The sequence below is a fragment of the Oreochromis aureus genome, linkage group 14, assembly GCF_013358895.1.
Source record: "Oreochromis aureus strain Israel breed Guangdong linkage group 14, ZZ_aureus, whole genome shotgun sequence".
Lineage (NCBI taxonomy): Eukaryota > Metazoa > Chordata > Actinopteri > Cichliformes > Cichlidae > Oreochromis > Oreochromis aureus.
The window spans coordinates 25,366,126-25,378,399 of record NC_052955.1 but is presented as its reverse complement, the minus strand read 5'-3'; the positions used below and the strand labels follow the sequence as shown (position 1 = coordinate 25,378,399).

At 40.2% G+C, this 12,274-nt stretch overlaps 1 protein-coding gene across 1 annotated transcript; it reads left to right on the top strand.

Annotated features, from left to right (window-relative positions):
- The first annotated feature begins 873 nt into the window (after positions 1-873).
- On the top strand, positions 874-9,297 carry rbm7 (RNA binding motif protein 7). Its single transcript, XM_031753386.2, has 5 exons — positions 874-1,073; positions 1,366-1,528; positions 5,680-5,755; positions 8,024-8,117; positions 8,302-9,297. Exons 1-5 carry the CDS (start codon positions 981-983, stop codon positions 8,671-8,673), a joined length of 798 nt encoding a protein of 265 aa, XP_031609246.1. The 5' UTR covers positions 874-980; the 3' UTR covers positions 8,674-9,297.
- The last annotated feature ends 2,977 nt before the right edge of the window (positions 9,298-12,274 follow it).

Below are 12,274 nucleotides of genomic sequence, written 5' to 3'. Positions count from 1 at the left end.
ATGGATGTGGGCGGCCCAGTGAGAGGACAAGAGGGGAATAGGAGGCTCCTCCCCGTCGGCCTAAGACAGGGCTGGCCTGGAACCAACTCATGCAAAGGAATTTCTGGCCCGCTGGTGGACCCATAATGCATCCATAGTTGTGGGACATGACATCAGGGAATTTTAGTAAATGTAGAAAATTGTATTTTTACTAGTTTTAGCTGTCATAACATTTTTCCCGTATGTTTTTAAGGGTGTTTTTTATTTGTGATCCCTGGCCTAGTAATAAACTGTTTCTGATCAGACCTTCATCTCTGTGCCCTGGGTATCTGACTTGCTTGCTCCCCCTTGTATTTTAAAGAATCTTTCTTTTCAGCACGACATTCTGGCACGACTGCTTTAATGTCTGCGTTTGTTACATATGTTTCTGCATTTTATTAACATGCATTTAGCTTGTCTTTTAATAGACCTATTTCTCATACAGTTCTAAGATAAGTAAAATAATAATTGTAATTGAACATGTAAAGAGGAAAAAAAAAATTCAAATAAATTTAGGCTCCTGCGACATGTGGTGTTTCTTGTCCTCTTTAAATCCCCTAGTGACGTGCAACAATATTGCATTACTAAAACATTAGTCAAACAAAAATCGATTATAATTTAACGTGCAGTGATTTCCAAGCCAGTTATTCGAAAGATCAATTATATCACTCTTGATTTTAAAATCTGTCATTATTTCAGCAGCTCTCCTGGTGTGTGCCTTTGAGAAGTGCTATATAACATTTAAAATGTAATTGTGTATATTAATTTAGAATATAGCATGTTAAATACACGTTGTGAAGGCCCGAAATTAAAAGTATTCAGATGTCGTGAAACAGCAGTTGAAAGACCAACAGCTTTTACTTTACGGCAAGATAGGCCTTCCGCTTGTTGTGTGTCGCAGTGCTATTTGGCTGGGCTTTAGCGTTTTTGTTGCTAACGGGTTTTGGATTTGCTTAAATACAATGGGAATAGAGGAGGAAACGGACCGCACCGTCTTCATAAGAAACCTAGATACTAAAGTGACGGAGGAGCTTTTGTTCGAGTTGTTTTTACAGGTGCTGCTTTCGCGACCGATTCATAAAACTAGAAACTGTGGTTAGCATAACAGCTAGCTAGTGGCACAGAAACCACTTACAAAGTGACCGGAATGTACTAACAAGGGGAGCTGTAAGCTATATTGTGCGGTAACAAATGTGTCTCGTTTACATATCTTTTGGTGTTTTACACATGCGGTGTGAGTAGTGTATAGTTTCACCCCCAATCACAGTAGCTAGCGAGTTAGCTGCCATTAGCTTTAGCTGTTAACCACAGGCTTTTGTTTACGAAATTCATTGATCCTTTCTGCAGGCAGGACCTCTCGTCAAAACTAAAATTCCAAAGGACGCGGATGGGAGACAGAAGACGTTTGGTTTTGCCGTATACAAGCATGACGTGTCCGTGCCCTACGCCGTGCAACTCCTAAACGGAACCATGCTGTATGGGAGAAATATCCATGTGCAGTTCAGATCAGGTGAGCTGACATTGTTGTTGCTTTAAATTATGACGTAAATATTTTAACGTGTTTTGTGCATGTTTGTGTGGTTTCAACACTGAACGTTTCAATTAACGTTTGACTATCCAGAAATAAGTAACTAAAAAGCTATCACAGACAAAGCTGCGACCATCATGTTTTCCATCAACTACTAACTTCTTGGATCACGTAAAGAAGTAGGCGTCAGTACTAGAGTAAACTACTGCTGGTGTTATTGAAAAGCAATGACCCAAGTTCAGTAACCACTACAACCGATAGGGATTCTTTGGTTTCTGTCTGACTTATATAATTTTACCTCTCTTCCTCTCTCTCTCTCTCTGTGTGTGGAACAGAGAGAAAGAGAGGTAAAATTATATAAGTCAGACAATGCAGTGACAAAGAAGTGATACAACTTTTAACTATACTGCCTCGTCTTAGTATCTTGTCTGAAAATACATATCTTTATATGTTAAAAAGTCAATGCACATTCCATCCTAAAGCTGCAACCCTCTGTTTTTCTGTAGATTTGAGTAATTTAATTCAACTACTAAGTCGTTCAAGGTTTCCTCTCAGTTCTATTCCTTCTGTGTGTGTGTGTGTGTGTATGTATACATACATATACAATACTGAGTAGTACTGAGGCAATAACCTGCCTCAGTACTACATGGAAGCTCCTGTCAGGCATCATATCGGCTAAGATGAACAGGCACATGGGTCAATACATGAGTGGGGCACAGAAAGGGATTGGCAAGAATACCAGAGGCGCAAAACACCAGCTACTGGTAGACAGAACAGTCAGCGGAGACTGCAAGACCAAGCTGACCAACCTGTGCACTGCCTGGATTGATTACAAGAAGGCCTATGACTCGATGCCCCACAGCTGGATACTGGAATGCCTAGAATTGTACGAGATCAACAGGACCCTAAGAGCCTTCATCAGGAACTCAATGGGGATGTGGCGTATAACACTAGAGGCCAACTCCAAGCCCATAGCACAAGTCACCATCAAGTGCGGGATCTACCAAGGAGATGCTCTGTCCCCACTGCTGTTCTGCATAGGCCTGAACCCCCTCAGTGAGATCATTAACAAGACTGGCTACGGATACCGACTACGGAATGGAGCAGTTGTCAGCCACCTCCTGTACATGGATGACATCAAGCTGTATGCCAAGAGTGAACGAGACATCGATTCACTGATACACACTACCAGGATATACAGCAATGACATCGGGATGTCATTCGGGCTGGAGAAGTGTAGTCGGATGATAACAAAGAGAGGGAAGGTAGTCAGAACTGAGGGGATCGAGCTACCAGAAGGCAACATTGCAGACATAGAGGACAGCTACAAGTACCTGGGGATCCTGCAGGCGAATGGGAACCATGAAGAGGCCGCTAGGAAAGCTGCAACCACCAAGTACCTGCAGAGGGTCAGGCAAGTCCTGAGGAGTCAGCTGAACGGTAAGAACAAGATCCGGGCTATCAACGCCTTCGCCCTGCCCGTGATCAGGTACCCAGCTGGTATAATAAGTTGGCCAAAGGAGGAGATAGAAGCCACTGACATAAAGACAAGAAAGCTCCTTACCATGCATGGAGGGTTTCACCCCAAGTCCAGGACCCTGAGGCTGTACGCTAAGCGGAAGGAAGGGGGCCAGGGACTGGTGAGTGTCAGCACCACAGTCCAGGACGAGACAATGAACATCCAAGAATACATTGGGAAGATGGCCCCAACTGACCGAGTGCTCAGTGAATACCTCAGGCAGCAGAAACCCAAGAAAGAGGAGGGAGACGAGGAACCATCATGGAAGTACCACCGGCAGATAGAGGAGGTGGCTGATATCCAGAAATCCTACCAGTGGCTGGACAAAGCTGGACTGAAAGACAGCACAGAGGCACTAATCATGGCAGCACAAGAACAAGCTCTGAGCACAAGATCCATAGAGGCCCCATAGGGGTCTATCACACCAGGCAAGACCCCAGGTGCAGGCTGTGTAAAGATGCCCCTGAGACAATCCAGCACATAACAGCAGGGTGTAAGACAGGGCATACATGGAACGCCATAACCAAGTGGCCGGCATAGTATACAGAAACATCTGTGCCGCATATGGCCTGGAAGTTCCGAGGTCAAAATGGGAGATGCCCCCAAGGGTGGTGGAGAATGACCGAGCTAAGATCCTGTGGGACTTCCAGATACAGACGGACAAAATGGTGGTGGCTAACCAACCGGACATAGTGGTGGTAGACAAACAGAAGAAGACGGCCGTAGTGATCGATGTAGCAGTTCCGAATGACAGCAACATCAGAAAGAAGGAACACGAGAAGCTAGAGAAATACCAAGGGCTCAGAGAAGAGCTCGAGAGGATGTGGAGGGTGAAGGTAACGGTGGTCCCAGTGGTAATCGGAGCACTAGGTGCGGTGACTCCCAAGCTAGGCGAGTGGCTCCAGCAGATCCCGGGAACAACATCGGAGATCTCTGTCCAGAAGAGCGCAGTCCTAGGAACAGCTAAGATACTGCGCAGGACCCTGAAGCTCCCAGGCCTCTGGTAGAGGACCCGAGCTTGAAGGATAAACCGCCCGCAGGGGCGTGCTGGGTGGTTTTTTTTTTTTTTGTTTGTTTTTTTTTTTATTATATTTAAGTGTGTGTGTGTGTGTGTGTGTGTGTGTGTGTGTGTGTGTGTATAACCATGTAAATCAACACTTGGGTATGCAACTATTTTACTAGATAGTGTAGCTGTAGCATTTTGGGTATTTAACTCCTCTAATCATAGTTGGCAATAAACATGGAAGCCAACTTCACTTGTGATTGTTTCATTACAATTAGTTGAAGGAATATAAATGCAGAAGACCAAACTTGGGTAAACTATTGTACTCTTTCTTTATTTTTTTTTAACTTTTAAGTTAAAAAAATGAGTAAAGGTAGACTTAGTTCCTATCTAAAACTGCTCATGCTTTTGTGAAGGGGGGTAAATAGATTCATAATTTCTGGTGAGGGGAGTTTGCTTCTGTGCTTTTCACATGTGGTATTTTGCATGTAAAGCACCACAATTTCAAGTGGTGTTTGTTGATTGTGCTCATAAGAAGCCATGCATTTTTATCCAGATGTTTGCAAAACTAGGCAACAAGAACCAATATTATTTAGATGCATAACTGCCTCTAAAGCCCAGAGCAAAGACAAACCTGTCCCTTTAAAATATTACTTCACATGGAACAAAATGTATTTCCTCTTGGCACATCAGATCTTTATTGGCAGTGTTAGTGAAGCAAAAAAACCCCAATTTTCCAAAACCTTTGTGACTTAACCAAATGCCCGATGGCCAAGGACCAGTAAAAAACATGTTAGCTGTCAAGCCAGTAGCCCGTTTGGGCCTGTTCCAGAAATATAACTACAATTTCACATGTAAAGCAAACAGGCTGAAGCAAGCTATGATAACAAACACTCATTAAAGGGCTGATGACAAAAACGAAAATGTTAGTGGGATTTACACCACAAAGATTTTTTTTTTTTTTTTTTTTTTTAGCTTTAGTTAAGTATATTGGGGATTTAGAGATTTAATTTAATTGTAAATCTAGTAATACAATATGCTATATCATTAAAAGCTACAGATTAGTGTGCTTACAGTATAGTAAGTGAATGAGAATAGTGGCATTTTGATCAACAGTTATTTACATATATGCATAATAACACGTTCCAGTGACCTCAAAAACTGCACTTAAAATTGATTTACAAAGAAAAACATGCACGTAACATAGCCGTAATTTAGCCATTCATTTTGAGTCAGCTACTATATGTAATATATATGATTTCTAAGAATTTAAGTGTTATAAAAATAATTCCCAACAGCTATAAAGACGTTTATAGTCTTGGTAAGTTTATCTTATCAGTTTCATCTAGATTAGTTAACACTTGTAGGAGGAGCTAGGGGACAGAGTTTAATTCAATTATTTTCAGTTTAATTTTATTTATATAGCAAAAAGTCATAACAACAGTAACCTAATGGCATACATACATTTGCTATATTACTAATATATTAAGATTACTGCAATATTTCTTTTCCTTAATCAAGAGAGTGTGTGTTTGTCATTTTATTAGGTATGGATCAAGTATATGTGTGCTTTCTTCTTTTTAATATAAATTTTGTTTTGCTCGTTCATAGGCAGCAGTCATTGCAGCAATCCAGGGAACTCACAGAATACAAGTCCTGCAAGCACCCCAAATCCCCATGGCCAGAGGTAAGAGAGTGTCTCGCAGCATCAAAAGGTATCATCTTATTGTACCAATTAAGATGCTCACATGCTGTCAATAAGAGGAAAGACTGACAAGTTTTACTCTCAAGTATTAAAATATTCATAAAAAATAAAGTCCATTGAGACTGTAGTAACATGTCACCAAAAACCCCCAAAACAAATCAGTGCTTTGGAGTCACACTTAACTACAGTTGTGATGTAGTAGAATTAATTCAGGTGCTTCAAGTCACCATTACTATAGCACCTGAGCCTGAAATGAATAAAAATTGTGTAGACTGTTCAAAACTGGCTGACTGTTAGACCAAAGAATCCAAAAACATTATTCAATCATAAGTGTATATAAGACGTACGACCCTTCTGCTTTTTTATGGTGGTGAAATGGAATGAATAATAGTCATTAAAATGTCTTTCTAAGCTGATTAGCAAGTTAAAGCTTGTTAGTTTGGTGAAAGCAGCATCTTTCAGCTATAAAGTGAAGTGAAAATGGAGTTAAGCTCATGTTTGTGATGCCTAGTTCTTTTGAATATCACAGTCATCAGATAATTTCTAATCTGTCACAAATATATCCTTCCACAGTAGTAGAGGCGAAAATTTCCTCAAGATAATAGTCATATTTAGAGAAACTCTAAATATATCGCACGTGGTCCATGGAACACGAATATAGTCATCAGCACAGGACTGTCAAAGTGTAGAGTGCAGATGTAAACACATGGAAACCATGAACTGGTCATTGCTGCCTTATTCTGTTACATCACCTCAGGAAAACACATTTGTGAGTAGGTAATGGAAATGAGAAAATGACCCTAATATTCTGAGAATTGTCCCAGCCAGTCACATACCTTTATAATTTTTATTACACTTGCAGAAGATGAAAACAGGAGTGCACACGTCTAAGTTAGTAGACATTTACATGTTGCTGTTGGTGCCAGAAACAAATGTCTTCTTATTTAATCAATGTACTGTGTCATTAGCTTTTGATTCCCATTAGACATCAGCTTCTCTCTCTCCCCCATCTCTCTCTATGAGATGTTGTTAATAAGCAAGGTGCAAAGTACACAGATGACAGCTGCGCAAACTGGTGTACGTCTGGATTACTTAGAAAATGAGTGAAAATGTTTGTGTGCAGGCTGCATCTGAGTAAGCAGGCATAGCCACTAAACTGGAGTGATTAATGATATTCTGCACAGGTGTGTCAATGCTAGCGTGCGATGGGAGGGGCTGGTGCTGGCACTGCCAACATTACCCACACTTGGCAAATTAATCTGACATTGTAGGTGTGTATTGTGATTTGGCACAAAGTGTCACACACTTCAGCAGCATTTGAAGTATGATGTAATCATTAAAGAAGGAAGCTAGCTGTTTCAAATGGCTGTTGCATACTTTTGCACTACTTTTAAAACCAGATTTTAGCCTCATGCATCAGATTGTGGTCAATTTGAAATGTTTTGTTAATTTAAATTTTCAATTTGAAATATTTTGTTGATTTAAAATTAGTCAACGAGTGAAATTTTCTTTCCGCAATCTTTTTCTAAAAGTAAAGTAAATTATAATTTGCAAAACATTTTGCAGTGGTTTTCTTGTTATTTTGTTGTTAGAGGTAGATTCATTTTTATATTGGTGTGTCTGGGAAGTACTCACAATAGAATTTTTGGCTCATCCTGCAAAACTAGTTATAATAAATTATAATAATGTTAAAAATAACATATGTTGTCATGGGTGCTGTCCTATAGCCTTGCAGTAACTAGTAGCTTTGTTAGAACCTTTGGTAGTTCTAAGTTTATGTAGTCACTGAAGTTCCCCTCAGTCACTGATCCCTTCACCTACAATAGTTAAGTTGTTGGGGCAGCTGTGGATTAGGAGATAGAGCAGGTCGTCTGGAAATCCAAAGGTCGACGGTTCAATCACCAGCTACTCAAGTTTGCATGTTGAAGTATCCTTGGGCAAAACACTGAGCACTAAGCTTCCCTCAATGCATCCAGAGTGCGAGTGTGTGTGCGAACGCTAGAGAAGTTGCTTAGTTAGGGCCAAAGCATTCATATGAATTTGGGTGTGAATAGGTGAATGAAGCTTGTAGTAAAAAGGGCTTTAAGTGCTCAAAGTAGAAAAGCAAAATAGGAAAAAGTTCTAATAAAAAATTAAATGTTGATCTTATTTGAAGACCCTTATAAATTGCTTGTGATTTTTTTTTTCTTTTTTTTTTTTTTCTTTTTTGGTGACACAAAATATTTGAAAACTATTTCCACACTCTTACAGAACCCCAGTCCATTTCAGTTCTCCACCGTATACTCCTCCACACCAAATACAGAGATCCTTTTCTTCTCCCGATAATCTGCAGAAGCATGTCATGGTAAGCTTTTTTTCTTAAAAAAACAATACTGTATTTCCATAACGGACAGAATTCATATGCGTTATTCAAGGATTGTACTTGGCTTTTTTTTTTTATGTTCGACTAGCTCTGTTATTGTGTAACAAATAAGTCGATATTTCAGCTGTGTGTGAAATCGGACCTTTTATTTGCCCCCCGTCTGTAGATGAACAACGTGATGTGGCAGACTCACATGAAGCAAATGGACCAGTTAAACGGCACCTTAAAACCTCCACAGCGGCAGACGTTTGGAGGTGGAAAGTCCGTCAGTGGCGACTCAAGGCATCATGACAATACCCCCTATCGGCATCATGCGTCCCAGAATAACAGCACTGGAAGAAGCCAGCGCTACGCGGACGAGTCGGTCTCTGGCCGTCATCAGCAACACGGCCACGGCCGAGAGGGCCACCACCACCATCACCAACACCAGAGCAACAGGAGTGGCAACCGTCACTATGACAACAGAGGCGGCAATAGACCGTATGATGATAGGGGTAGCAACCGTGGCTACCAAGACAGCAGATGGCAACGATACTGAGATGTAAAAAAAGAAAAAAATTCTGTACAGACTTAAGTTCTTCGGATTTGAGGACACTTTTCTAAAGATGATGAACTATGTTGAAAAACATTTTTGTGTATACTCAGGTTGTTTGTAATGATCCTATCAGTTTTAAGATTTAATAACTCATGCCTTAGAGACATTTTTTTTATTAATTTTATTTTACTTTTAAGGCATTTTTAAATTTGTACTATTCTTTCGTGTGAGCTTTTCATCACAGACGTTGGAGATATTTTGTAGAGTGTCATTTTGTCATGAGAGCAAGGACAAAAGCTATAATTAGTAGCGATTTTTAGAATACAAGGGAGGGGAAGTATTAAAAAAAAGAAATTGGGCGATTTTTTTTATGTTATGCAAATAATATTTAAATGGTGCTGCCATAGTTAAAAAAATAAAAAACAAAAATCTTCAGGTACTTTGCAAAAAAAGAACAATAACTTTCAGATTCCACCAGCACCACTTACTACAACAGGGCACTGACTTTTTCTGATTGTAACATCATCTAACCTTGCTCTTTTCCAGAATTTTTTTTTTTTTTTACTCTTATCTGTAAGACTGTTTTAAAATGAACATTTGCATTATTATAAAGCTCTTTTCATTTGACTGCTGCCTTGTCTTTCATCCGGCAACAACTCAAATACTTTAGGGTCTTGGCTCTACATCGTGAACCCGTTTACAGCTGTTTGTGTATGTGGCTAAGTTAAGTAAGTAGGCTATTGTATGTTGATGCTACATGCTGTAATGCATGCACACAAGGCCTTATCTGCACCTATAAATGGACCTCGTGTAACTAATATGCTTGTGCAGTGGGTTATGAAGTAATCTACAGGTGGCGCCACACACATCCTTTTATTGAATCAATTAAGGTGGTAAATATAACTGAGCCACATGATCAGCTCCTATTTGACCTTTCAGTTCATGATGCTTTCAAGTCTATACATAGGTTTGACACTCATTCTGTACTCTTGACCACATTCAGTTATGTTTAGGTTTACTGCTTATTCGCTAGAGTCCCACGTAACCGGTTCTTGTTCTTGTTCACCCTTAGCAAGTGGCACAGGTTTGGGGGACTTCGCAGAAACGAAAGGTAGTTTATTGTTCCAACTTAAAATTAGCAGTACTTTGATCCCTACCATCTGACGGTGCGATCAGGCATTGTCTCCCGGTCGGTTTCTCGTGCAGTGGTCGTCAGATCACTTAATGTCTGTATAGAGGTCATAATTACCCTTCCGAAAGCGCTTATGCCACTAACAGCGGCTCCCGCGCAATATCTACAACTAGATCCCTCAGTAAATCTCCCAGAGTCCAAAAGTAGAGCTGTATTTGCACCCTCTGAACTAAGCTCTGACTTGCTTGTAATCTACCTATCGTCTGATTGCATCCTGATGCTCCCAATCGCTCTAATAGAGAGTATCCTCTGTTCGGTGTCAGTACTAGGAAGGCCTTTATTACGCTTCGGGCTGCGGCATAACTCTTCTAATTGGTTGATCTGCCTGGCGTCTCCAGCCCTGGAGCGGGCGGATTAGAGAGGCCGCTCGGTAGCCGCTGCTGTGTGGACTTATATAGAAGCGTGCCTCCTGAAATGATCCGCTTCCAAACACCAAGGGACTCTGCCTCCCCTGTTGCCGTGCCCCGCAATGCAAACCCCATCTGACAAGATGCCTGCAGCCGTGACTGCAGGAGCTTGGCACCACCTCAGGTTGCTGGGTTCACCGGGGCCTAAATCTCCCTCCACTCCCTTCATTGTATCGAATCTCATTTGACTTTAATATTACCGTTGTGGTTTGCAATCGCAAGTACAGTTAAATACATTTAAATATTCAGAAATTATGTCACCAGAGAAGAGTTTTCTCCTTTCTTTCCTGCATCAACGACCTAAAAAGTAAAACGTGTTCTGCGGACACCTCAGCAGTTGTTTCCATCTCCTCTTTGATCAAGCCATCAATCCTCTGAAAAAGAAAGCTGAGCTTCCCGTACAGAGCTCCCACATTTCCCCCCTCCACACTTTGGACACGGTGGCTGTGGAGGTACGAGTTGCCACCGGGTTCAGTTCATTTCCAGTTGTGATGATAATTGTTTCCCCCGCACACCGACTTTTCGAAGTTTTTCGGACTGTTTGAAACTCTATCTGCACCAGCCTTTCTCGCCAGAAGACTGTTGTTCATTTTATTGCAATCATAACGTACACAAAAAATAAAATAAAATCAAAACAAAATCAAATTATGCAACAAGCACTCTTAAACTGATTTCTTTTAAACAGTTATTCGTTAGTGGACTTAAAAACAAGAGTAGCCAAAAATTTGATTTTGTCTTTCGTTTTCTGTGTTATAACAATTCTTAAATGAAGATTACAGGGAAATAAAACACACTGAGAAAATATGCAGAGATTAGTTTGTGCGAGTTGAACGTGCCTGTAGCCTTCCACGCATTAATGCCAGAGCTGTCAGCTCGTGGCTGACACTCATCCTACCTTTATTCGAGCTTAGTGACAGATACTTCTCTTAAAATAGATTTCACCGTTGAACCAAACGAATTCTGTGCCAAGCAGGAACAAGGATGGGGAATAAACATACAGGTGCTTTTATTCTGTGGAAGCCAATTTTATTGGAAAATGACTGTTAATAAGACTTTTTGTGTATGATCCTGCCATGCATGCTGATTTGTGATAAATTACACCTGTCGCAGCTTGTTTGCGACATGAATAACGACAATAAGTTAACTGACACGGCCTGTAACCACAAAAAGTTTGGGGTCCGTTATAGCATAAATTCTTGTGTTTACCGTTTTAACGTAAAATATCTTTTTTGTGCCATTATTATAATTATAATTATAATTATTGTTATTATTATTATCATTATTATTATTATTACGGTTGTTGTTGCTGTTGTTTTGTTAAAAATGAAAATGATTTTGCGGTGTATATAAATAATTAAATAGTTTTAAAGAAATAACAAACCACATAACTGTATGTCGTATAAAATGTATAATGTAGAAAGAAAGAAAGAAAGAAAGAAAGAGTTATCCCGACATATAAATGAGCTTATCGTTTTCTTAGGTTATAGCCTGTGATAGCGTGAATAAAACAAACTATCGAATAGATTACACCGCATGCTGTTTCTCGGACAGATCCTTACACACTGGTCTACAGCTAAAGACAATTACAAATGATTTCATATAAATCATGAATCGCCACCAATTTCGTGTTAATAAATAATCTTAGCCTGAAAACCGAGGTCTATTACTTGACCTGAAACACAGCTAATAATATTAGATGTATGAGTTTGATAGGTATATTAATATTATTTTAATAGTATAGCTTTGATGACGATATTAGTTTCTGTTATGGAAACTGTGGTTTTACTCTGGCGCTAAGTTGTGGGCTAGTCCGCAAAATAAAGCTGAGAGAGAAACAAGTTTTTATGCGGGCATGAGGTGTTGTATGTACAGTACGTGTGTGTGTGTGTGTGTGTGTGTGTGTGTGTGTGTGTGTGTGTGTGAGAGAGAGAGAGAGAGGGAGAGAGAGATGGAGCAGCAGAGTTGTGTTAAGGGATGGTTTATATAGCAGTGGGTGTGAGCACAG

Bases quoted from the DNA above. Each gene is read 5' to 3' on its own strand.
- rbm7 (XM_031753386.2), top strand. From the start codon at position 981: ATGGGAATAGAGGAGGAAACGGACCGCACCGTCTTCATAAGAAACCTA. The intron at 1,074-1,365 runs GTGCTGCTTTCG...TCCTTTCTGCAG, and splicing joins TGTTCGAGTTGTTTTTACAG to GCAGGACCTCTCGTCAAAAC. The intron at 1,529-5,679 runs GTGAGCTGACAT...GCTCGTTCATAG, and splicing joins CCATGTGCAGTTCAGATCAG to GCAGCAGTCATTGCAGCAAT.